The sequence below is a fragment of the Tupaia chinensis genome, unplaced genomic scaffold (genome assembly GCF_000334495.1).
Source record: "Tupaia chinensis unplaced genomic scaffold, TupChi_1.0 Scaffold138441_1, whole genome shotgun sequence".
Lineage (NCBI taxonomy): Eukaryota > Metazoa > Chordata > Mammalia > Scandentia > Tupaiidae > Tupaia > Tupaia belangeri.
In genome coordinates this window covers 977,056-1,002,355 of record NW_006198338.1, presented here as the reverse complement: position 1 = coordinate 1,002,355, position 25,300 = coordinate 977,056, and the positions used below count along the sequence as shown (strand labels likewise).

The 25,300-nt window shown below is 45.6% G+C and overlaps 1 protein-coding gene across 1 annotated transcript in view; it reads right to left on the bottom strand.

The window, feature by feature from the left end:
* The window catches only part of SCN10A (sodium voltage-gated channel alpha subunit 10), a 109,159-nt gene that overhangs the window by 56,364 nt on the left and 27,495 nt on the right, over window positions 1-25,300 (bottom strand). The window contains 9 exon segments of the mRNA XM_006161349.1: window positions 2,728-2,904; window positions 6,178-6,416; window positions 8,458-8,569; window positions 11,392-11,685; window positions 15,809-15,979; window positions 16,706-16,903; window positions 17,048-17,189; window positions 21,298-21,361; window positions 21,805-22,072. Of these exon segments, the coding sequence (XP_006161411.1) occupies window positions 2,728-2,904; window positions 6,178-6,416; window positions 8,458-8,569; window positions 11,392-11,685; window positions 15,809-15,979; window positions 16,706-16,903; window positions 17,048-17,189; window positions 21,298-21,361; window positions 21,805-22,072 (1,665 nt within the window).

Below are 25,300 nucleotides of genomic sequence, written 5' to 3'. Positions count from 1 at the left end.
GAAAGAAAGAAAGAAAGAGAAAGGAAAGAAAGAAAGAAAGAGAAAGGAAAGAAAGAAAGAAAGAGAAAGGAAAGAAAGAAAGAAAGAGAAAGGAAAGAAAGAAAGAAAGAGAAAGGAAAGAAAGAAAGAAAGAGAAAGGAAAGAAAGAAAAGCTAATAAAAAAAAGAAAAAGAAAGAAAAAGCCAGGTCATGAGGGCAGTGGAATAGACCTCAAGAAAGTATGCAGTTGGTGGACGTGGTAGGGAATCACGAATCCGTCCCCATGTTTCGGTCAGGAAGGCAGGGGCAGGAAGGCATGGACCTGAAGAATTCTGCAAGCCTGGGTTGTGAAGCAATCTGCCTATTTTTGGTCATTCGGAGTGTTACATTTTAGGGGATCAGAACAAAAGTAACACATAGACCTTAAAACACCAAGCTTCTGTTTCCCCAGTGATACCAAAACCATTCAAATTTTATCAGAAAACTGACTTGGTCCCTCCCTCCCAAAGCACAGGTGGTATGGACTCTCCCTCCCTTATGATGGTGCATGGATGTTTTACACTGACCATCAGCTCAGGTGCCTCTCTCATCATTTTCTAGAGACTTAGAGAAATCTGTCCTACCAAAAAGGATTTAATTCTCACCTTCTAGAATTTCTAGGTTATGAGTAAAGACCCCAGCAGACTTACTCTGCTTTTCTCCTTCCCAGGATGGCAAGGGTACCATCAGCTTAGGCGGATAGCGTCAACCAATGGGTCACGGCACAAATATGTCTTGGGACAAGTTCAATTTGGCCTTTAGAGTGTGGTTTTTTTTTTTTTCCCCATAAAATTGAATCAGTAGTCAATATTTAAAATATTTCCATAAAAATATTTTATTTCAGGCTCGACATGGAAGTTGGAAACCCTATCAGTAATGGGCAAGTCATCTCTTAGGCACAAAACCATGACTTCTATGCCCATGCCCCACTGTGGAGCTGCATATTGCTTTGGGTCTACCTAGGCTGAGGGAGTCTCTGCCAGTTTGCCTCAGGCAAATATCCAATGCCTGGATTGCTTCTTTATTTCAGCTGGCTTTGCCATCCCTAATCAGGTAAACCATGTCCAAGGACTCAGCGCTGTCTCACTGGCTGCCATGATAGGGGCTTAAGCAGACTTCCTGTCCTAGCTTCTCACTACCCTCTGAGCTCTGTGAGATTAGCAGGTTCTTTACTCTTTCCTTCATTTTATCACCTTTCTAGGCTCCCAGTTGGCACCAGAATACTGGCAATACAGGGCCTGTGCTCATAAGCCATGTCGTTTTTCTTCCCTTTTTTAAAAATTTATTTTATTTTTTATTATTCATACATTAAATCACTATACAGCATTCAGATTGTGAAGAGACTTTACCCAGCATGATGTCATTTTTCAAACCTCTTGTCTACTTTCAAGAGAGTGTCAAATGTCACTTCCTCCAGATGGCCTGTGGACTTGGGAGGCTGCAATGACCCCAACACTCTCCTCCCGAGACTCTGACAGATTTGGCTAATAAATGCTGCTGTGATAAAAGTGGGTGGCCTTCAGGCAATGGGGCACCAACCACTTGAATAGGGAACTTCTGTAGAGGGCATTGTGGGGCTGAGTTTGGAGAACAGCAGGTGTGAGAGGCTAGTGGAAGGCAGTTGTGAGGGTGCAAGAGACATTGAGGCCATGATTTGGGGTGTCAGGCATCTGAGAATAACCTCCTTGAGGAAGGAAGCATTGGGGACGCTGGAGGTAAGTCATCTGGGTTTTCGAAACCAAATATGCCGTTCACTTTGGGATCATCATTTCACTATTCTCTGTCTCAATTTTTCTCATTTACTTAAGTGGATATTAAAAGCAAATGTCTCTCAGGGTTTTTGTGGGCATAAAATGAGGTAACCCATGTCAGGGGTGCCTGGTACATTGTACCCAGTAGATGATACCTGCTAGGATGAGAACAGAACAGTGGGGCTGGCAGGTGGTGTGTTGGTTAAGGCACTGGATTCCCACATGACCAACCATGGTTCCAGTTCTGGACCTGGAGGCTTGCTTTCTCACATTTCCACTATCTCTCCCTCTTTCTCTCTCTGGTCAAATTAAAAAGTGATAATAATAAATAAAATTAAATAAATAATTAAAAAACTAAAGCAATGGGACCAGCAGTTGGTGTAATGGCTATGTCACTGGACTCCCATGTAGTTGACCACAGTTCGAGTCTGGAACCTAGTGGCTTAAACTTATGCTGGGCATGTGTGCATGTGTGCCCAAGATCCTGAGAGGAGAATGGAGAAGGGATTGTGGTGTGGCCATCCCCCCTGGGAGATGATTTATTGCTTTCTGTCTCTCTTTCTGGTGAGCGCATGCACCCTATAGCAAAATAAACCTCTCCAAAAGAAAGAAAGAAAGAAAGGAAGAAAGAAAGAAAGAAGAAAGAAAGAGAAAGAAAGAAAGAAAGAAAGAAAGAAAGAAAGAAAGAAAGAAAGAAAGCACAAGATAATATTTGAAAAAATTAAGAGAACAGGACAGTGCTCAGCAGTAGACTGGTGCAGATGAGAGGGCAAAGGCCCAGAGCGTCCCCAGCTGATTCTGGGAAAAGTTGGGACCAGAGAACCAGGCCCCAGGCTCCTGGAAGCCATACCTTGCCTCCCTCCCATAAGGACAGGCAAAGAATGGGGAACTGTGTCCAGGGCTGAGCACCCCTACATCTGGGTGAGGGCTTTCCTGAGTCTCCAAGAGAAGAGATTACCAAGCGGAAGGTCCGCAGCACAGACATGCTCCCTTTCTTGGACGCAGAACCCAGCTCTATCAGGCTCACGGTAACGATGATGCAGTCAAAGATATTCCACCTCTTCTGGAAGTAGTAGTAAGGGTCGAAGGCAATGATTTTGAAGACCATTTCAGCAGTAAAAAATACAGTAAAGACCTGCGGACGGAAACAAATTTTCATCATAGTGGAATCTGTGAAGTTAGGAGGTGATGACAAAAATAGGAAAAAAAATACCTAGATTACAAAATAGCAAACCCCGTGTTCTTGGTTTTATTCAGATTCTATGTTATCTGGGCTCCTGAGGATCGGAGATGGGAACAACCAATGTGGCAGAAGAGAGATATGGAAGTGTGCATTAGAGCCCACTGTTCAGTTTTTCCACATGCAGGGGGGTAGGAGCGGAGTGAGTAGATAATCATTAGGTAGTTGTTATTATCTCGTTATGTCAATGAGGAGTCAGCCTGGTTCAGTAGTGAAAAAGCATGGGTTTTGGACCAACACAGACCTAGATAAAAATCCCAACTTAGCCCTTTCCTGGTTTGCATCAAGTTGGACAAGAGATGCGTTGTTTCTGGACCTCACCTCCGTCCTCTGTACAATGGGTATAAAACGAGCTATGCATGGGTGCTTCTTGGCAAAGGGCCTGGCAGAGTGTCTCAATGTCCTCAATAAATGATAGTGATTATGAAGAACAGTAGCACATTGTCTGTAAGGTTTTTTTCAGCTCCGATGCTCTTTGTCTTAAATAGGACAGAATTCTAACACAGAGAGATGAGGACCAGGCCCAGGTCATTTTTCCTCACGTGTCCTCATCAAAGCCTACCGGCCTGGAAACAGGTAATCACATCTTCTTACAGAGAACAAAGTTGAAGTGACTTACCTAATGCCATGAGATTTCATCTGTGTAATTCAGAGCAGCTATGAGCACTATCTGCAGCCGAGTCAGTGTGTGTGGTGGGGGCGGAGTTGGGGTCCCCTGTCTTAGAAAGACCTAGGTCAATCCCGGTTCCACCCTCACCAGCTGTGCACCCCGGGGGAGGATACTTAACTTTGCTGGATCTTAGTGCTGTCTTTTGTGATGTGAGGGCGATGATAACCTTACAGCATCCTTGTGATACTGAGATAACAGTCCTAAGGCACCTGGTTTATCATAGGTACCAAACACACGTCTGTTTTTCTCTCTTCCTTCCTTCCTTCCTTCCTTCCTTCCTTCCTTCCTTCCTTCCTTCCTTCCTTCCTTCCTTCCTTCCTTCCTTCCTTCCTTCTTTCCTTCCTTCCTTCCTTCCTTCTTTCCTTCCTTCCTTCCTTCTTCTCTCTCTCTCTCTTTTTCTCTCTCTCTTTTTTTCTTTCTTTCTTTCTTTCTTTCTTTCTTTCTTTCTTTCTTTCTTTCTTTCTTTCTTTCTTTCTCTCTCTCTCTCTTTCTCTCTCTTTCTTTCTCTTTCTCTTTCTTTCTTTCTTTCTTTCTTTCTTTCTTTCTTTCTTTCTTTCTTTCTTTCTTTCTTTCTTTCTTTCTTTCTTTCTTTCTTTCTTTCTTTCTTTCTTTTCAAAATGGCACTACAGAGCCAGCAGGTGGCATGGTGGTTAATGTGCTGGACTCCCACATGATTGATCTTGGTTTGAGTCCCAGACCTGGTGGCTTGTTTTCTCTCTCTCTCTCTGGTGTGTGCAAATAAAATAAAAATATAGCAAATTAAAAATAAAGTAAAATTAAATTTAAAAATGGCACTGTGCTCTGTTGCAGTGAAAAGTGTCTCTCTTGGCTCAACTTCTCTAACTGTGAAATGAGAGACTGAGTTCAAAAGTTTATTCCAGAAGGCCCTCTGTGGTCTTCAGTTGACTTCTTAGAAATAAGCACTTCCCTCTCTTTCCAGTTTCTCTTCTTATATCAGCTTTAAATAGAATATGACCTCGTAGCCTATATGCTACTAAAACATAAAGCACAGTGATTCCACAGTGGTCTGGAACCTGCAGCAGACCCTTTCACATCCCAGGATGGTGCATGTGTGTGTATATGGGGGTGTCATAGGGAAGAGTAACCTTCTGGACACCCCATATCCAAGTCTGAAGCCTGTGCATGGTTGAGCAGAAGAACTGATTGGCAGAAGAAGAGCTGACTACCTCTACCAGGATGAGGTTGAAGTGAACCCTGTGGACACAGAGGCAGGATCTTGCCCCTTCCTAGTTCCTGCTTGTCATGTGTGCACATGTGTGCATGCACACACACATCTACTCTCTCCTACATTCTCATACACACATAGTGGCCAGTCTCAGGAAGTGGTTTAGCTGTGAGTGATGAAATGTGGACTTGGGAACTGGCCTGCTCACGTTCGAATTCCAGTGCTACCCCTGACTCACCTCTGTGATATCAGACAAGTTATTTCATCTTCAGATATTAATCATAGCTACTGTATAGGATTATTGTAAAAATAAAATGAGGTCGTCCAGAAGAAGCACCAGAGATGATGTCTGTCCTTGAGTAAAGGTAGTGTCTGTGCCCAGGGGTGAGCTTCCTTGGATCTGGGTGTGAATTTCCCCGAGTCTCCAAGAGAAATTGTGACATCAGTTTTTCTATCTTTGACGGGGGTTATTAACAGTACCTACTGTATTGGGTTGTTATAGAAACAAAATGAGATCACCCATAAGGAATACCCATACGGCTCACTGTAATGATGATGAAGTCAAAGATAATCCTGGCTCTTCTGGAAGTAATAGTAGGGGTCAAAGGCAATGATTTTAAAAAGGATTTAAATGGAGTCGGCTATTATTATTATTTCTGTGCATGGGGCAAAGCTGGGGACAGTTACTCTTCCTCCGAGTTAAGCACTTTATTCAGCAGGTAGCAAATCCAATATGGGCTGTATCTTGTTAAAAGCAAACAATACCAAAAAATAATGGGGGAAAATTTAGAGTAGTGTCAGGTCTAAACGAGTTGGCAAAGGGAACGTTCTGACTCCCTGCAGCTGCTGCTATAACAGCCAAGGTGTTTCTATGTTCCCTCCCTCCCACTGGCTTCCTCTTCCTTCCCCCACTCTTTATATCTTTAGGAGACAGCATTGGAAATAATAGCCACTATTAATTGCAGTCATAAAAGTAATTAAGCTGGAAGGAACCTTACAAGTCTGCAAACTGTCTTTAGAAGGGAAAGTAACATTCATCCTCATTGCAAGGTACAGGCAAATGAGCCCAGGGAACTCAAGTGACTGTTCTACATTCTGTAAAGGAGAACTAACTGCTTCCAGCTTGGGATTCTCTGGACCAAAAGCAGTTCCCACCAGCTCAGCCTTCACTTCCTGAACCAGTGTCCCCCTATCTCCTGCACTGCTGCTCTGCTCTCAGTTAACCAGGTCAACACAGAGACAAAGGAGGGCATGCTCTCCACCTCCACGTCCCGCCCGCCATGACAGTGTGGGCAGCCACCAGAGCACTCACAATGTTGCCTATCTGGAGCATGGTGTCGAAGGCAGGGCTCATGCCGTGGTGCTCCATGGCCATGAAGACTGTGTTCACCACGATGCACAAGGTGATGGTGAGCTCCGCGAAGGGGTCCGTCACAAACTCAAAGAGAATTGTTTTGAGTTTCACCCACGTGGGGCAGCAATCCCAGATCAGATACTTCTGAGCCAAGCTGGTCAAGCAGGGTGGGCATCTCTGTTCAGCTTCCTCGAGTTCTGCATTATAGGTGTGGTCAATGACAATTATCAGCCATGCATGACCTTGGATCCCATCCCTTGCCATCCCCTAGGACTTGTCCTTACTAATAACTACCATGTCCAACATCTCAGCTTTAGCCCTTCCACTGCCTGATTGCTGTGTCCTCCTTTTTGAGCTCCTTTAATCCTGTGACTCCAATCCAGTCTCTGTCCCCATCTAGTCCTTCAAACCATTGACTATACATTTTTACTGCCCATGTCCTATGTCATGTCCTTACTTAACTCACCCAGCTTAGATTTCACTTCTGTCTCTCTACTCCTGAATTCCTTTACCCCTCTCCTCCATTGTACTTGCCAGGCACTGCCCCAACTCTGACTAACCCAAGGTGCAGACTACCCTGTATCTACTGCCCCTGGCTGGAAATACGTACATAAGTATGCTTCCTCATCTTACTAGACAGGCATGAGTCCCAGCCAAGAAATCTTGCTGAGTTTCGATATTTTGGTCCACTCTTCTAGTCTTTCTAGTCTTCCCACTATTTCTCACTTCCTTTTCTCTCCCCAACCTCCAACTGCTCCTCTGCATTCCTTGCTTTCTGCTGATGCACTAGCTCCCTTTTATTTCACTCGGAGTACAGAATAACTCATAAAAGAGTCCTCTTCTTCCTACCACTCAGTCTCCCATGTATTTGCAAACTTGCTCCGTATTCTACCTTCATGCCGCCTTGTGAGGGTACAGGACATGTTTTGCCTGTCCCATTCATGTGGTGGCCCTTTCTCTCTCATCCACTCTAGGCCTGGGTCATCCCCTTCATTTTCTTCTGGATCATTCTAATCTGCCTTAATTATATCTCAACTTTGAATAAGGTCTTCCTGGACCCCACATTCTTCTTCATCGATTTCCCCTTTAACAGTGGAAGTCCTTGGAAGCATTTTCTATGCTCAATGTTCTTTGCTTGCTCACCTCTTTTCTCACCTCTTTTCTCTCCACGGCACTTGAAATCAGGCTTTCACCCCTTCCAAATTCTAATGGTCGATTTCCAGTCCTCACCTTGTTCTGCTTCCCAGAGTTGGATAGAATTGATAATGTGCTTTGAAACCTGGTGTCTGTTTACTACCGGGACACCACTATGTCTTGGTTTTTCTCTCCTATCAGTGACTGCTTCTTCTTTTCTTATTCCTGTCTCCCTTTTCCTTTCCTGGCTCTAAATGTTGGAGAACTCAAACATTCCCTCTTTGGTCTCACTTTGCTTCCTCTTTCTAGGTGGGACCACGTTTCATTTTGGGGTGCTTTCTCCCTCCTTCTCTCCTCCCCCCCCCGTCTCTCTCTGGTGAGCACACATGCCCTCTGGCAAAAAACAAACAAACAAACAACAACAAAACAGACCTAACACGCAGGGTGAGGAGGAGGCAGTCATGCTCTGTGGGAACATGTGTAGATAGGTGGCTGTGACCCAGTGCTACTCTTCCCCCTCCCCTTGGCGAGGTACAAGAAGTGGAACTCAGAAACTGAGGAGACTGAGAGGATTCCCACTTGACTGGCAGAAACCCGAACTGACAATAATTTAGTTAAATTGACTGATTAATTTGCCTAAATTGTCATCCAGTGTTCAGCATAATGGGGATTGAGAGAAAAATTAAGTTACAACTGTGAAAGTTATAGTCATGAAAAACATTAGGATAATTTTGCCACGCTAGGAAATCAAAGACTGTTAAATTTCTTGCACACCTTTCTTGAAAAGTAGCCTGAAATTCTTTTGTGCCTGCCACATCTCTTTTTAAAATCTAGTTTTGTAAATACTTATACAACCGACGCTAACTTGAATAAGAGGTGAACAGGGCATTTTATTCATTGGATTTTTTTGTTTATGAAAAATTATGTACATGAAAAAAGCACACTGATCAAGGATAATGGGTCCCAGGGTAGAAGAAGGAAGAGTATTTAGGATCTCAGGACTTAATGATGGCTCTCTGATACTGGTTAGGGGCATTCCTTCTGTGGCTCACATGGGGATTCATTAGAGCATAGCAGATGGAAATTCCAATTAGTAGCTCTTACCTTCAAGGATGGAGGTCATAATACTGACAACGCTCATTGCTCTTTGGGCTCTGAAAGGTTCATTCAAGTATTCTGCTGACAAGAAAGTCTTCTTCTGCCCTGAATCAAATGCCTGTTGAAACACAAACAATCTGAAGTCTTCAGTGGCAAAGATGGATCATTCAGCCTTCTATTGGATGGTCTCGTATGGTTGGGAACTGCTCAGTGAAGCTATGGTCTTCTGCAGTCGGGCTTGGAGAAATGAGATTGGTGCTTGAACGTGGGCTCTCCTCATCAAACACTGCAAAAATAAGTACTTTTCACTCTTTTACAGGAGAAATCTGAGGCATGGAGAAGCTAATGGAGTTCCAAGGCCACACAGTCTTAGGAGCACAGGCACAAGGACTAGGAGGACATGGAGTTGGGATGGAACCAGAGCTCAGGTTGGTAGCTAAGAGAGTGACCTGGGGTTACCTGAGGCTCTACACACTCCTGCCCTAGGACAGAACCTGGACACCAGGGTGGGGTTGGGGCTGCCTCAAGGGTCTTTGGAGTTTTCACCAAAGAGAGGTGAAAGTCACAGAAGTAGGGGAATACATAGTCGGTATGAGTTTTCCTCTGGGCAACACATATGATGTTTACATGGAATTCCTACTTTACACTGGATTTTCCTGAACTTCTTTCCCCTTTTCTACCCAACATGCACTGCAGTTCCAGTTTCACACAATCTATCTTCCTGCATGGAGCATGGTGTGTCCTGATTGTCCAGCCATTAGTTGTTTGCAATAAACTGAATGTTTGTGTCCTGCCCAAAACCCATGGGTTGAAGTCCTAACACCTAGTATGATGGTATTTAGAGGTAGGGCCTATGGGGAGTGAGAAAGTCATAAAAGGGGCTTATAAGAGAGACACTAATGCACTGCCTTACCTCTTCCATTGTGTGGGTACACAGCACAAAGTCACCACTTGTGAATCAAGAAATGAGCTCTTACCATACATTGAATCTGTAGGTGCCTTGATTTTGGACTTCCAAGATTCCAGAACATGAGCAATAAATTTCTGTTGTTCATAAGTCACTCAGTCTACGGAATTCTGTTAAAGGGACTTGAGCAGACTAAAACATTGTCTGACACAATCTTTTCGAAACTTCCCTCTGTGCACCTTCGCTGGACACATTCTGTCTGGGTTCTATGCCAGCCCATCATTATAGTCACACACATACCCTGGACTTGGGGACTTCAAAGCCATAATAGTTGATTCAACCCAAACTATGTATAGTCCAAATTTCAAAAAGTATTTATTGACCACCTACCACAGGTAAAGCTTATTGATATATGATGAACCATAAGTACAAATAAAGTTTAGAAAGTTTCCAACCATAAAGACTCAGCAAACAATACTAGTTGATAACACGTACTAATTTTTCAGACATATTTACATAAATTAGGCACTTCGGTACTCTGTTGAACCATCTAAATGATTAGAAACCTTTTTACAAAATTAGAAGGAACTTGTTAAGGGTAACTCAGTTGGCAAACAACATAGCTGATCCTGAAACCCAGGTCCACACAGCATGGAAGAGCTTAAAGAGTTAATCACAAACCCTCCAAATTTTTTGACTAGCATGGATCAAGGTCAGGATATCTAGGAACAGATAAAAGAAGGCGAGGGACTTATCACATAAGTGGCATAAAATGTCTTGAATAAAACATTTCCTAGAGTGCTCAAGGGCATTCCAGAGAGCCCTGCTGGCTGACTTTGACTTTGGGACTCTGCATTGGTCAGTCTCTGTTTGCCCTGGAGACCTGCTATTCATCTTCTTTGCCTTGATATGTGCTAGGGAAGGGCGACCTATACAGAATACATCTCCCTCCTTTGCTAGTTCTGGTCAGGTGGCCAGTGGGAGGCACAGACAGGACATCAGAGGATGGAAAGAGAGGGGCTCTGGGGTGGAATCCTCTACCTGAGGTCACACTTTCTGCCATGCAGCCTCTGACACACAGCTGCAACTCCTGCTGCGTTTGACTTCTGGTCTTTCCTTTCACCCCTTCAGCCTAGACATACGACAGTCCCTGCTATTGCAAGTCTCTAGGTGCTTCACTGCCCCTTTTCAGTTTCTGGAGCTGATTCAAGTGGTTCATCTGTTTCTTACTTGGGCCCTGAATCCCAGGGCATCCAATCAGAGATTGATCTAGGAAACTCCGTAAGACTCATCTGAGTCAGTAGAACCATGCAATCGACTCTTTACAAGTCTGTTTGCAAATTGCTGTATATCTGGCTAGCCAGAGAGGGCACATAAAGAAAAAAAAAACACTCACACACAAAACAACCTAGAATGATTATTACTGAAACTGGAGGAAGAGCTCAAATTCAATCATGGCTTCCAATGCAATGAGTCCCCAGTTTGCCATCAAACTTTGTGATTATTCTGTTAAAGAGTGCTGGTCAGTTAGTTAGTGTTGTCTAATTTGTACATTTTGACAAGTTATTTCTTCTGTGTGTGAAACAAGGGGTACTTTGAACATGCTAAGGTCTATCCTAGGTACTTTCCTTAATTTCTCTGGGCCTCATCTGCCAAGCCTGGAGTAGTTAGCATGGAATCACGGGCAGAAAGAGAAGGTCTTTGTTCTAATACTCATTCAGGAAGCAAGCAGACCTGTCTCCAAAGCGATGATGATGAGTGAGAACAAAGAACACTGAGAAGAAACGTGAGGTTAAATGGAAAATAATCTGTATTGCTGTACTGCAGAATAAACAAGGAAACTCGTGTGACTTCAGCCAAGTTCAATCTCTCTCTCTGAGACCCACCTGCTCTGTCTGTAAAAAGGAAGTAGAATAGAAGGTGTTAGACAGAACCATGGCTAAAGGAAATGTGTATCAGTGATGTTTTGGGCTTCTTGTTCCAAAGACTCTGTCTGGAAGGCACCCTGAGAGTCTGGAACATCATAAACTCACCGAGACGTCAGTGGCTGCAGGGGCAATCTCACTAATGGCTATCGTAGGATGTCCATCTTCTCCATGCCCAGAGCCAGGATGGTGAGGTTGAAGCAGTGGGCTCTGAGGGTGGGGGACTTGCCGACCAACACTCCCACCCAGCAACAGGGAGTCCCGATGGTTTTCATGGTCTCCAGGAAAATCTCCGTCATCTGTGACCCCATCAGAAAATGAGACGTCTCGGCCAGGGGCCCGGAAGTGGAACACACTGCCATGGCTAGCCCTGCGTCTCCCAGAGGTGAGCCCTAGGAAAGACTGGGCATTGCCCGACAGGAAGAGAAATTGGTCCTCTGGCAAGTCTAAAACTCAACATTTCTCTCTGTCCATTCCCATTCCCCTGCCCTTAATCTCATGACCTCAGTAGCTAAATAAAGGCATAGATTTAAGGGCTGGTCTAGGTAGACATGGGGAGGAGATAGGAGAAAATTGGTAGTCTAGACATACCGAGGAAAGACCAGGAGAGAGATTATAGGGTGTTTATTCAGCCAATAGATCATCATGGCCAAGAGTACATCAGAAGATAAGCTTGTCACTTGGACAGGTCAACTGTGTGCCAACCCTTGGCCATACGGATAGACAAAGCTGTCTGAAGTTCTCTCCTCCACATGCAAAGTCCTGACCTAAGGAGACTGTTTTGCTCACCATTGCCAGAACATGCTAGGTAGTGGTTGTTGAATGAATGAGCACACTTTGTTGTCTGACAATTAGGTTGTACAATTTATTAGCTTCAGTCTGTAAGAGTGTGAAAGTTCTGTGGCAAAGGAGGAGACAAGAGCTTTCTTGTGTAATGTGCTTCCAGGATCCCTAGAGGCAAGTTTTGAACAGTCAACAATGAAGAGACTGAAGGAAGAGATGCTGCCTGATTTCCTGGAAGAATAATACCATTCCTCCAAGTCAATAAACATTTCCCATCAAAATCTTCCACTGAGGGAACGGTGTGGCTTACAGTTGCCAGAACAAAAGAGCTAATTAATAGTACCAGGGGTCTTGGAGAGGTAGCGTACTGGGTTAGCTAGTTCCTACAACCACTGTGGGAATCTGGCCATAATAAGCTGCCAATTCTGTCCTTAGGTTGTGTACACTATTTCTAAAATATAAACATTGACTTCCCACCAAACTTTGATCAAACTGCTCAATTCTCTCTCTTTATCCCTTAATTCCTTTTATTTTCTCAACTACTAGAGTGGACATTTTGCCAAGAAGAGTCCTCCTTGCTTATCCTCTATCCCCCCAAAATGAAGTATCTTTTCTTTTTTTTCTTTCCCAGGAGCTCTTTGTCTTAGGGTGCATGCACTGGCCAGAGGGAGAGAGAGAGAGATAGAGAGAGAGAGAGAGACTTTTCTTTTTTTTCTTTCCCAGGAGCTCTTCGTCTTAGGGTGCATGCACTGGCCAGAGGGAGAGAGAGAGAGATAGAGAGAGAGAGAGAGAGAGAAAGAGAGAGACAGAGACAGAGACAGTGAGAGGGAAGGTGAGAAATCACTCCACATGAGGTATGCACATGCCACAATCCCTTCTCCTCCATTTTCCTCCTAGCATCTTGAGCACACATGCACATGTGCCCAGCATGATTCTCAAGTCACTGGGTCTGGGATTCAAACGATGGTTGACCAAGTGAGAGTCCAGTGACGTAACCACTGTGCCATCTTCTGGCCCCTGATGTTTCTTTTCTTGATGATTGGAAGCCCAGTCCTGTTCAGCAATGATCATTGCAAGTCCAGTATTATAAATAGAGCACTCTCTGCCAAGAATTCATGTCCAGGCATTGCAAAACTCATAAAAGTTCATCCTTACCACTTTTGAATCAAAGGAGCAGAATTAGGAAATCTATACTAAAGAGGAGAAGACTGAGTTATTTGTATTTGGGCACCAAACAAACTGATGAAGATACAGAAGAAAATCTGGGTCCTGTGTTTGACAGCCAGTGCCTCCTTGGTCACCAATTATTTCGGAATTAACTTACTTGACAAAGGGTGGACAATGACCTCTGCATTTTAGCATTAAAACTGCCTTGAAATGCATCATCCAAGCAGGCCAACTGGTCTCCTCTGGCTTCCTAGAAACCTCTACTATGTCTCTTCTGTGTCTTACTCCCAATCTCTATCTCAGTGCCATTGGTCAGAAAATGGTTTTATATAAAAACTGCCCATTTACCAGATGAACATATTTTGGAAGAGAAAAAGGAGACAGGTTCCTGAATGGGCTCCAATAAATCAGTTAACATTAAAGAAGTACTCAAACCAAGTCTCTCTGATTTTACACATACAAGTTCTTCTCCCTGAAAACTCTCCTTAGTAAGCCTCCCCAAGTCTTCAGTTATTGGAGGAGCCCCCTACACACTCTTCACTATTACCCCAATTATTTCCACCTCCAGGAAGCCTTTCCTGATACATATCTATTCCCCTATTTTGGAAGTTTTCTCCTCTATTCCCAATACTAAGTGCAGGGACCAGCAGATGGTGTAATGGCTATGTCACTAGACTCCCATATACTTGACTGTGGTTTGAGTCTTGGACCTGGTGGCTTAAACTCATGCCAGGCATGTGTATGTGCATGCCCAAGATCCCAAGAGGAGAATGGAGGAGAAGGGATTGTGGCATGGCCATCCCCCCTGGGGAGTGATTTCTCGCTTTCTGTCTCTCTGTCTCTCTCTGTCTTTCTGGTGAGAGCATGTGCCCTATAGCAAAAACCTCTCAAAAAATAACAAACTAAACAAACAAACAAAAAACAATACCAAGTACACATCTCTAATTTAATATTGAACACATAACTGCTTTTTATATCTTCCTCCTCCACCCAAATGCAAGTTATCTTTTACTTTCCCTTTGAAGACATACCTAGCTGGAAAGATGAGTACACACACCAAATAATTATTGAATGTCCAGGTGTTGATCTATGTGAGGCTGGCTGAATGGGAGAAATTAAAGCCCAATTCCGAGTGTCACTGACATTTCCATGGAAGCTGTGATTCATCCTATTTTGTGATTGTCAGAGCTCTAGTCAAATCTCCTGTGTGTGAACTATGGTGAATTGTGCCCTGTGCATGCCAGGTGCTGCTCAAAATAGACAGAGCAAGGACGAGAAGGGCAGAGACACACACAAAATGCTGAAGTGTGGGTGTGTGGCTGAGGCCAGTGTACATGTAGGTGTGTCTGTGTATGGACATGTACGTATCTTGTGGCTGGAGAGATGGAGTTGCAAAAGATGCAGAGCATCCTTTAGGTGAGCATAGGAAAATGGATTGAGAAAAGTCAGGGGCAGGAAATCAGAAAAAATAATATTAGTGTGGGAACTACCCTCCCCCAAAGGAAATATTATTTCTCATGCCAATAGAAAAGGCTATTTGGGGTACAAGGGCCAGGGAAGGGGTGTGAGGGAACTTGGTGAGAGATGTTGGAATGGAAATCTTGGAGTGGGAGGCAGAAAGTTAAGATGAGGGAAGATTTTTTTCAAGGTCTTAGGTGAAGAACTGAAGCCATCTCCAGGCAGAATTGTGTCCTAGAGTTGGGTCCTGGGACATTGGGTGTCTTCAGCAGGTGTCAGTTTGAACTACAGAGCCTGAGGCATGAGTAGGAAAGGAGCTTGTGGATGATTTCAGCACCATGGACAAGGACCCTCTATGCCTTCCCTTCCTCTCCAGAGCTCTAGATCAGGGTGTCAGAGAGAAGCTGATCTTTGATGTCCACAGACACCTCCACAGACTAGCGTACCCAGTATGGACTCCCCACCTTTCCTACAAACCTGAGTCCTTCCTCCTATGCTGCTGTCTTAGAAATGCCACCTATAGAGACCAGGAGATGGCGTAATGGTTACGTCGCTGAACATTGTTGACTGCCTTTTGAGCCCTGATCCGGCGGCTTAAAATTCATGCCTAGAGCGTGTGCGTGTGTGCCCAAGATCCTGAGAGGAGAATGGAAGAGAAGGGAATGTGGCGTGGCCATCCCCTCTGGGGGTGGGGGTGATTTCTCACTTTCTGTCTCTCTGTCTCTCCCACAAATGCACATCCCCTATAGCAAAAAATCTCCCCCCTCCCTCCCAAAGAAAAGAAAGAAAGAAAGAAAGAAAGAAAGAAAAGAAAGAAATGTCACTTTCCTAATTACCCATCCTGAAATCTGGGAGTCATCTGAGAATCCCCTCTCATTTTTCCACTTTCCACAATCCTAATCTTGTTGATTCTAATCCCCTAGAAAAGTCCTTTCTTTTCCCTCCATCCATAATACCCCATCCTAGTCTGGACTGCTATGGGGAAGGGTGTTTGGATGACCAAACTATCCTCCTAATCTCCATTTCTCCCTGCTCCAAACCTTCTCCCAGTTGACCCCATGGTTTACTGAAGCTGCAAAGGTAGGCACCATTCAGAGCAGCAACTGGAGCCCCTTACCATCCTGCGCTGGTTGTAAGGCTCGGATTGGAGTGATTTGTTGTCGTCTGTAGAGCCCTCTGACACTCTTGGCTTCACTCTGGGCCTTTTCTCACTGACAGTTTTGGAGGTTAAAGGTGATGCGTTGGGGGAGTGGAGAGAGGCCGTTTCAATCCCCAGTGCAGCCAGCACCTGAGAAGAGAGAAAAGCAGCCCCAGTCAATGCTACTGCTTGGGTTTAGCATAAATGAGGGGTCACAGAGGTGAGGCATCTGAAGCAGAGAAGGCCCAGGGTTAGGGCCTGGGTGGTGGTGGGATGAAGATATGCCTCAGGGTCACCTCCCTCCTCCAGACGCTGTAGTAGACTCTGTGGGTGCTCCACCCAGCCCCTTTCATCAGATCAGCCCCCTCAGTCCCAGCTGCCTGTGTGGTGGCCAAGAGTGGCGTCCTCCTACAGCATTCTGCAAAAACGTTCCTTAGCTGCCTCCCCTGGCTCAGCTATGGGATCAAAAACACCAGCCTTCCTGCCTTAAAGTGGGGCTGACTGTGTGTGTGTGTGTGTGCAAGTCACGCGCCAGGGTCCCCAACAGGATCAAGCTGGAGCTATCTCCAGGTGACACCACCACACTCTGCCCCATCCTTTTTCCTCACTTTCCTGGGAGAATTCATTCATTCAATAAATTACTTGCATTAGTACCCTCATACAGGTATTTATTTATTTAATAAAGAAACTTGACTTAAGCCCCTAAGGTAAGATAAATTCCCTACAGTTCCTTAGAATGGCAGCCTTAATCTAAGTGGCTGGTCCAGACCTCTGCCCTCAGCTATTAAAGATTAAAATAGGATGCCCTTTAAATAAAGAATGCACCACCTGGAATTGACTTCACAAAGTTTCTTTCTCTCCCACACCCCTACGAACCTCCTGCTCTTTCCGGATCAACTCGAGGGTCTCCTGGAAATTCTTTTCCTTTGCTTTAATTTCATCAATGGTCGCCTGGTTCTGCTCCTCATATGCCATGGTGACCACAGCCAAGATCAAGTTGACCAGGTAGAAAGATCCCAGGAAAATGACAAGCACAAAAAAGACCATGTAGATTTTCCCAGACGCTCTCAGGGTCTGCAGATGCAAGGGAAAGAAGAGACCTGTATCCGTAGCACATGGGCCCCTGAAGTTAAGTCAGGACCCTCCAAGAGAAATGTATCTGTGAAGTTGACCCACCAGCCTCCAACCAAACCTGCACAGGCACATGCAGAACAGTACCTGCTGGTAGAGGCGTTCCCAGGAATCCTGTGTCATGAGGCGGAACAGGGAGAGGAAAGCCCAAGGAAAGGAATCAAAGCTGGTGTAGTTAAAATCTGGGTTGTCAGAAGTTTTAATGCAGATATACCCTTCAGGGCAGTGGCTGCAGCAAGAACAAAAAAGGATATTTATTGCACAGCCCTGTTTTGGGGGGACAAGGCAGCCTGGGGCTTTAGGAAGATGATAGGGTTTGAAGTCAGAGATGGAACTTCCAGGTCTGCCTTCCTCTTATTAGCTGATGATCTGGGACATTTTATTCTTTTAGGTCTCAGTTTCTCTCCTCCATAAAATGGAGATGCTAATATTTGCACATCAGGGTTTCCTGCATAGGGGGGGTGGCTGGAGGAAGGCCAGCTGGCTGCTCAGACGTGATGTTCTCACCAGTCCTCACTAGGGAAGGGAATCAGTAGCAATAATGTAGTTTCGAAATCTGTTGAGATTGCCTGCAGAGTCATCTCTCAAAAGAGAACTCCCAGGACCAGCTGACGGTGTAATGGTTATGTCACTGGACTCCCATGTAGTTGGTTCGAGTCCTGGACCTGGCAGCTTAAAACTCACAGTGGGTGCATGTATGTGCATGTCCAAAATCCCAAGAGGAGAATGGAGGAGAAGGGATTGCAGCATGGCCAACCCCTGGGGTGGGGGAGGTGATTTCTCGCTTTCTCTCTTCCTCTCTCTATCTCTCTGGTGAGCACACATGCCCTATAGCAAAAATCTCTTAAAAAAAAAAAAGGAGAACTCTCATTAGCCAAGACTAATTATAGCTGAGGGGTTTTCAACATGTTCATAGGAAATGTGTATTATGAAAAAACTATGCCTAGATTTAACAATTTTCTGTGCCAAAATAAATTTGTACCTTAATTCATTTTTCTATAAACTTTTTGAAATCTCTTTGATGAAAATAAGACGTTCCACTTATGAGCACTTACTGAATGCCTCCTTCCCCAAGTGCTTGGTAATCAATATGGTTTCATCATCTCAAGAGTACTGCACACGTGAGGAAGCTGGGGCTCAGAGAGATGTCAGTTGCCTAACACCACACAGATGCCAACATATTTACTTAAAAGGAGAAATATAGGGGCCAGCAGATGGCATGGGTGCATGTGCATCCATGCCCCAAATCCTGAGAGGATAACGGAGGAGAAGGGATGGCAGCCTGGCCAACCCACCCCCGGGGGGTGATTTCTTTCTTGCTTTCTGTCTCTCTGTGTCTCCAGTGAGCACACGTGCCCTCTAGCAAAAAACAACAACAAAAACAAACAAACAAACAAAAACTCTCTCTCTAAAAAAAAAAAGGAGAAATAAAACCATTAAACAGACTGATTCTTGAGTCAGTCCAGCCTCTTCCTGTGGATGGACTGTGAAGGAAGGCCATGTTAAAGATGACTACTTGTTGAGTGTCATGGTGAACAGAGCTAGGCTCTTCTCTTTCTCTCTCACAACTGGAGTTGAGTTGCTGTCATGAGCTATCTCCCAGCTCAGGGCACCTGAGGTACTCTATCTATCCCAGTGGGCATGGCTTGGTCAAGGAAACAGTGAGCCTTGTTTTAAGTACCTAATTCTTTTACTCCTAGGACTCTTCCAACACCAACCTCTAGGGCTCTCTTTACTGCTGGCATCCATGTGAATACACAACCCCAGGACCCATACAATTGATTAGAACTCCAACAAATTACTTATAATCAATTTCAATTCTATCTCCACCTAGACTGGAGATTTGTGAGTTCCCTAATTCTGTAGACCTGCATTTTTTTTTTTGAGAGAGAGATTTTTGCTATAGGGCATGTGCTATAGGGCAAGTGCGCTCGCCAGAAAGACAGAGAGAGACAGAGAGACAGAGAATGAGAAATCACCCCCGAGGGGAGATGGCCACATGGCAATCCCTTCTCCATTTTCCTCTTGGGATCTTGGGCACGCACACACAGGTGCCTGGCATGAGTTTAAGCCACTGGGTCTGGGACTTGAACTGTGTTTGACTACATGGGAGTCCAGCGACATAGCCATTACGCCAACTGCTAGTCCCTATGTAGACCCACATTTAAAGGCTTTGTTTTCCCTCAGCTGCCCTAATGAATTCTGAAGACAGCCTTATTTCCCTGTCTTCTGTAGAACCCCATTGAAGCCACTATACCAATGACTAACTTCAGTGAATCAGCAGCTATCTGCTCTGAGGACTGTGTGAGACTTCTGTGCAAAACCTCTAGCACAGTGCCTTCAGCACAGTAAATATTATACATAAAATGCAAATGAAAACTCTTGCTGTATTTAATCTTGGAAATGGCCAAAAAGAGGGAGTGGAGTAATATATATGGAAATTACTCAGTACTTTCTAGTGCCCATCCTACATTGAAGACTCCACACTTTTCTCCCACAGCCATTGGGCAGTGCAGCCTTTGCTTACGATTCACTCTGGCTTCCGTGCAGCCAAGCACAGGATCTGGTTTGGCATTCACAGACACGCCACCAGCTCTCACTCTGTCATCACCCCGAGATGGCCTCTCCCTGTCATCCCAGCCCAGTCAAATCCTTCACGGCCCAGCCCACACCTGTCCAGCAGGAGGCCTGACCTCTCTGGAGCCTGAGTTTTGGGGGAGCAAAGGTGGACCCTACAACTTTATTGTGAAAAGTGTTTAGCCTGCCCTGGAGCCCTTGCCTTGAGAAATGTCATCATGTTGACGGGAAAAGGAGATCGAGGGTGTCTTTGGTTTATATTTAAGTCAAAAGCAAATGAAAGCTAACATCAAAACAACCCTCTACCTGAGCCAAAGAGCAAAAAGCCAAATGCATTTGTGAAGAAAAAAGTCAAGGAGCCTGCCATTAACCAAATTCTCCAGTTAGTCCACACCCTTCAGCTCTGTCTGAAATTATTTTCATAGTGAGCTGTTTAAGGTGGAGCCTCTTACTGGTAGCCCTACTTGGGCAATATGGAGCCATCAGCTTCTCAGAGAGTGGAGGCACTCTGAGCTCTGAGTTTCTAGGACCCCAGCCATGGAGCTGGGAGAGATGAGCCTTTCTGATCCATTGCCTGAATTCTTTGTGTTCACATCTCACTCCAGTAGCCAAAGCAGCAGGCAGAGCTCAGGAGTCCTCACTCCTTAGCTTTGTCTCACACTCTGTTCTGCCACCTGAATGGCCTCCATCCAGACCATTCAGCTTGGACATCCTACTTGCCCTTGAACAGTCCCCTCAGGCACCACTTCCAGCAAGCCCCCACCATCTGACCTCCCTTGCCTCATACCATCACCTCCCTCTCTCTCCTGGTCCAGGGAGCCTCCAACACAGCATTTGTACTCTACAGTGTGGCATCTTTCTGTATGTGAATGAGAGATGGCAAACAAGTAACTTATCAGCCGACCTTGACTTGCAGAAATATCTTGCTTGGCCCCACAATATGTAGACACACTTTGGAATTGGTAACCAATACTTATCATTGGGCGATTTCTCATAAAAATCTACATTTCCAGTCTGTCGTTGAAAAGTTGAAATAGCTGGGGACGGTGGACCCACAGTTCCACGGGCAGCTGAAAACTGACTGAGCAGTGACTGTCATCTTTAGATGGGGCACGGACTCTTGGTTGCCATGGTTCCCACCTGGACCACTCCATTGTGTGTGTGGCCTCTGGGAGAAGGTGAAATTGCAAAGTCTGGTGCATATGTTTTGTTTGCTTTGTGAGGATAATGAAATCTATATGATAGAGTTAGCTGTATTATTCATTTTGACACATATATAATAAATACTAGTTGCTTGCAGGAGTAGATTATTTACAGAAATGTCTACAACTCCACCACCACCTCCCTATCTACATCCCTTCAGTTCCTTCTATCAGTGATGAAGTCTATTTTCTTACCCCTTCTCCTTCATCTCCCCCACTTTTCAGGATTCTAGGCATGCATGCACATGCCCAGTGTGTTTCTCAAGCTGGGTCTCAAACTGTGTGGTCAGCCATGCCAGGTCAGCTGCCTTAACTACCAGACCACAGAACCAGCTCAATGGTTATTATTTTAAGTCATAAAATCATGAGGTCATTTGTTACACGGCAAAAGCTAACTTATACAGTCCTTCCCAGTGAGATTTCGGATAGCAAAAGCCATGACATATTCATGTCTACACCTTCTTAGGACCTGTGACCCAATCTCTCCCCAGAAAATGCTGAGGATGAGATGCAGAAAGATGTGGGGTTTTGATGCTTTGTCATGGGTTGGGTACTCACCCCGCTTCAGATGCATTGCCACACAACAAAGGGTCAGAAGTGCCTGGCTTATTAAAGTAGGAATCTGCCAAAGAAAGGAAAAAACAAAAACTTCACAGATGGTTCTGAATCCTCAACCCAAACCCATGTGACAAAGGCGACACGTCCATCTTCTGTCTGAGAAGGCGAACTCTCTGGACTATATGCAATCAGTGGGTTACCTGGAAGCTGTAAAATCACATCTGAGAAGAGAAGGGCTGAGCAGTGACTTCAGCTCTCAAGCTCTCAGAGGCAGAATGACTTACCCATGGATTTATAGCTCATTTCCTCACAAAAGGGACCCAAAAGGGTAAGAAGGAAGAGGAAGGGAACCCCAAATTTAAGCATAACTCAAGAGAAGCATGTCAGCAGGAGAAACATTTTCAAAAATGAACGTGATGTGAAGGGCTTCCCACTCCTTGTCTCTATGTCTATATGGTCCCAAGGTCCCACGTAGACCTTCCTCTCTGTCACAGAAAGTCCACTCACAATTTTCATGGGGTGAATAACTGGTTGTCTCATTGAGAACTGTGAAATTCCTGGCACATTTATTCTTGAGGTTGCCCTTGAAGAGCTGCAGGCCCACCAAGGCAAAGACACTCAAGCAGAAGACGGTGAGGATAGTCACATCAGCCAGCTTCCTCACCGAGTGGATCAGGGCCCCCACGATGACCTTCAGCCCTGCGAGGAAATGACAGTGGTATACACGGATGAGGTAGTGCATACGGAGCACACGCCTGCAACTTCCCCAGCCTCCCTCTCACTACACAGGGGCGTGGAATATTGTAAGACTCCAGGGACGTTCTAAGCCCAGTTTCTTATCTGAGTCTTGTCATTATCCTGAGAGACAGGTAGGCAGACAAGGTCTATTGTCCTCATCATAAAGAGGATGCAACTGAGATACCCAGGCAATGCATTTCTTACCACTGTAAGGCTAACACATTTCTGACACTAGTAATTCAACTAAACAAATAATGATTGAGTGTCTACTGTGTTCCACGCTCCGTGCTAGTACTGAGGCGACTACCTTCACTCCAATTTGATATCTGTCTTTCTGCACTCAGCTCAATTCTTGGAGCCACTCGAGACTTGGGACATATGAAACTCACTCTGTATGTGCATGGTGTGTGTGTGTGTGTGTGTGTGTGTGTGTGTGTGTACTGGGGGAGTAGGGAGATCAAGGTGTAAGGAATATAGAATAAAGGTAGAGAGATTACAGCCAGTCCTATGTGCATTGGGAGCCTGGTTCCACATGGCCAACTGTGTTTCAAGTCTTGGCCCCGAGGGGCTTGAAAAAATGTGTTGGTGTCTCTGTGTGTGCACTAAATGAGAATGGAGAATGGAGGAATGTGATGGTGGCATGATCATGCCCCGTGGAGGGGTGCTTTTCTCTCTCTCTCTGGTGATTAAAAAGGAAAAAGAGGGACCAGCAGTTAGCGTAATGGCTATGTTGCTAGACTTTCATGGACTGTGGTTCGAGTCCCAGACCCGGTGGCTTAAACTCACATCAGGCACGTGTGCGTGCGTGCCCAAGATCCCGAGAGGAGAATGGAGAAGGGATTGTGGCATGGCCATCCTCCTTGGGGGGGATTTCTTGCTTTCTGTCTCTCTGTCTCTCTGTCTTTCTGGCAAGTGCATGCGCCCTATAGCAAAAACCTTTCAAAAAAAAAAAAAAGGAAAAAGCGAGAGCAAAAGTTAAAGAGAGAGATAGAGACACAAAGACAGAGAGAGGAACTTAGCAAGAGCATGAAAGTAGAAGAAACACTGAGTCACTGAGGCAGAAACAGAGGGAATCTGAGAAAGTGCTACCTTCTGTGGAAGAACAGCTTCTCAGGTAGCGCTGACAGGGAAGCAGTCAGAAACCTACCCTTGACTTGTCATCTGGGCTGACATAATCTATGGAGCACTGCACATGTCAACCCCTGGGCTGAGCGCTGAGGGATGGCTGGGACACTGACATGTAATGGGGTGGCATGAGAACTGGGGAAACTCCACAGCACTATGGAGCCGGTGGGCACATAGAAGAGAAGCCCTTGACTGAACTCAGGGTTGCAGTGGTCTGTGTGGAAGTTCAGAAAGACCAAGCAGTCTCCTTCAGGAAGTAAAATCTTGGCAGAACCCTGAAGAATAAGCATGAGTTGAACGAGAGGAGGAAAGACATCCTGAAAAAGGCTGGGAGGTGAACAAGGGCATGGAGGAGCTGCAGAACTATATGTACAATCAGAACAGAAGCAGGAGTAGAAGAGAGGCAGGAGAGGGTGTGCACAGGCCAGGTCTTGTAAATGAGACTCAGGGTTTTCCAAAAGAAGAGTCGATGAGAGAGGGACCTAGGAGCAGAACTGCAGCTTCTTCGTGAAGAACTTGGTCCAGTGGAAGCTGACGATGAGTCTCTGATGTTTTTTCCCCACAGAACAGACGTGAAATGATAGAAAGGGACTTTCACTCTGGAATTGCTATTACAAATTTTGAGACAGAGTCAGTTGAAGGGGAGATAATCCACCAGCCACAGGGGAAGTTCGAGTCCTATTTCAGACAGTTCACCTTGGCTTGGGCCTGACCATCCCCACCATCAACCTCATGGGGATGAAGATTGTCACTGGGCTACTAGTGGCCATGAGATCTTGGAGGCCCCCTAAAATGAGCTGAGGGGCTACTTTTGCTTCTGAATGTTGTGTGTGTAATTCAAGAATCGCCTAATTCTTTTCTCCTTTGGGGATCCTAAGACAGGGCTGGGACTCAAGCCTTTAGACTATGGCAATGGTGAGGCTATCAGAGCCTAGGACTGCTTTTACCCTTCCTCTGGGTTCCCAAGGTCAGGCCTTTAGTTTAAGATATAGAGGAGAATCCAGCTGAGGAGCTCGCCTGAACCGCACTAGAGCAGGAAATGAAGATGTAACTCTCTTGTCACTCATTAATGCTGGGACTAGCAGTTAGCATAAATGGCTATGTCACTGGACTCCCACGTAGTTGACCGCAGTTCACGTCCCGGACCCGGTGGCTTAAAGCTCACGCCAGGCGCGTGTGCATGCGTGCCCAAGATCCCGAGAGGAGAATGGAGGAGAAGGGATTGCGGTGTGGCCATTCCCCCTGGGGGGGTGATTTCTCGCTTTCTGTCTCTCTGTCTTTCTCTGTCTGTCTGGCAAGCACACACACCCTATAGCAAAAACCTCTTGAAAATACAAAAGTAAAATGCTGAGACCATGTAGTACGTGGGCAGAGCGTTGCCCTGGAAATCAGTGGGCTAGACATCCAGGTCAGACTTTACCTTTTACTAGCGATGAGAACTTGAGCTTATGTTTTTCACACCCTGTGCCTCAGTTTCTCTGTCTCTCTCTGTCTTTCTCTCTCTCATTTTTTTTTTTTTTTGAGAGGGTTTTGCTATCGGGTGCATGGGCTCACCAGAAAGACAGAGAGAGACAGAGAAAGAAAGTGAAAAGCCATCCCTCAGGGGGGATGGCCACGCTGCAATCCCTTCTCCTCCATTCTCCTCTTGGGATCTTGGGCACACACGCACACGCGCCCAGCATGAGTTTAAGTAACCGGGTCCAGGACTCAAACTGCAGTCGATTACATGGGAGTCCAGCGACATAGCCATTACGCCAACTGCTGGTCCCTCTGCTTAGCATTCTTAAGCACAGGATGCAAAGTAAATATGTGATGTAGACCTTGTGTCTTAAAAGTGTCCTGCTCGTTAAAGGCAAGCCAGGGAGGGAGCGCTGACTACCGAGCATACTGGCCCAGGCCCTGGTGCCTGCAGGCACCTTTCCCTTTTGGGGTGTTTACCTGTGCCCGTCCCTGGTGCAGGGGTTACTGTGAGAACAAGAATGGGAGTTCCTCCTCCCAGGCTTCAGGAGCCTTTTCCCTCACCCAGGGGAAGGGTGGGGCTGGCGCAGGCGGGTGGGGGAGCCGGGGTGGGCAGCTCGCGCTTTGCAGCAGTAACTCGCCTGGGGCCGGCGGGCCGAGGGGGGGTCTCTTTTCACCACGC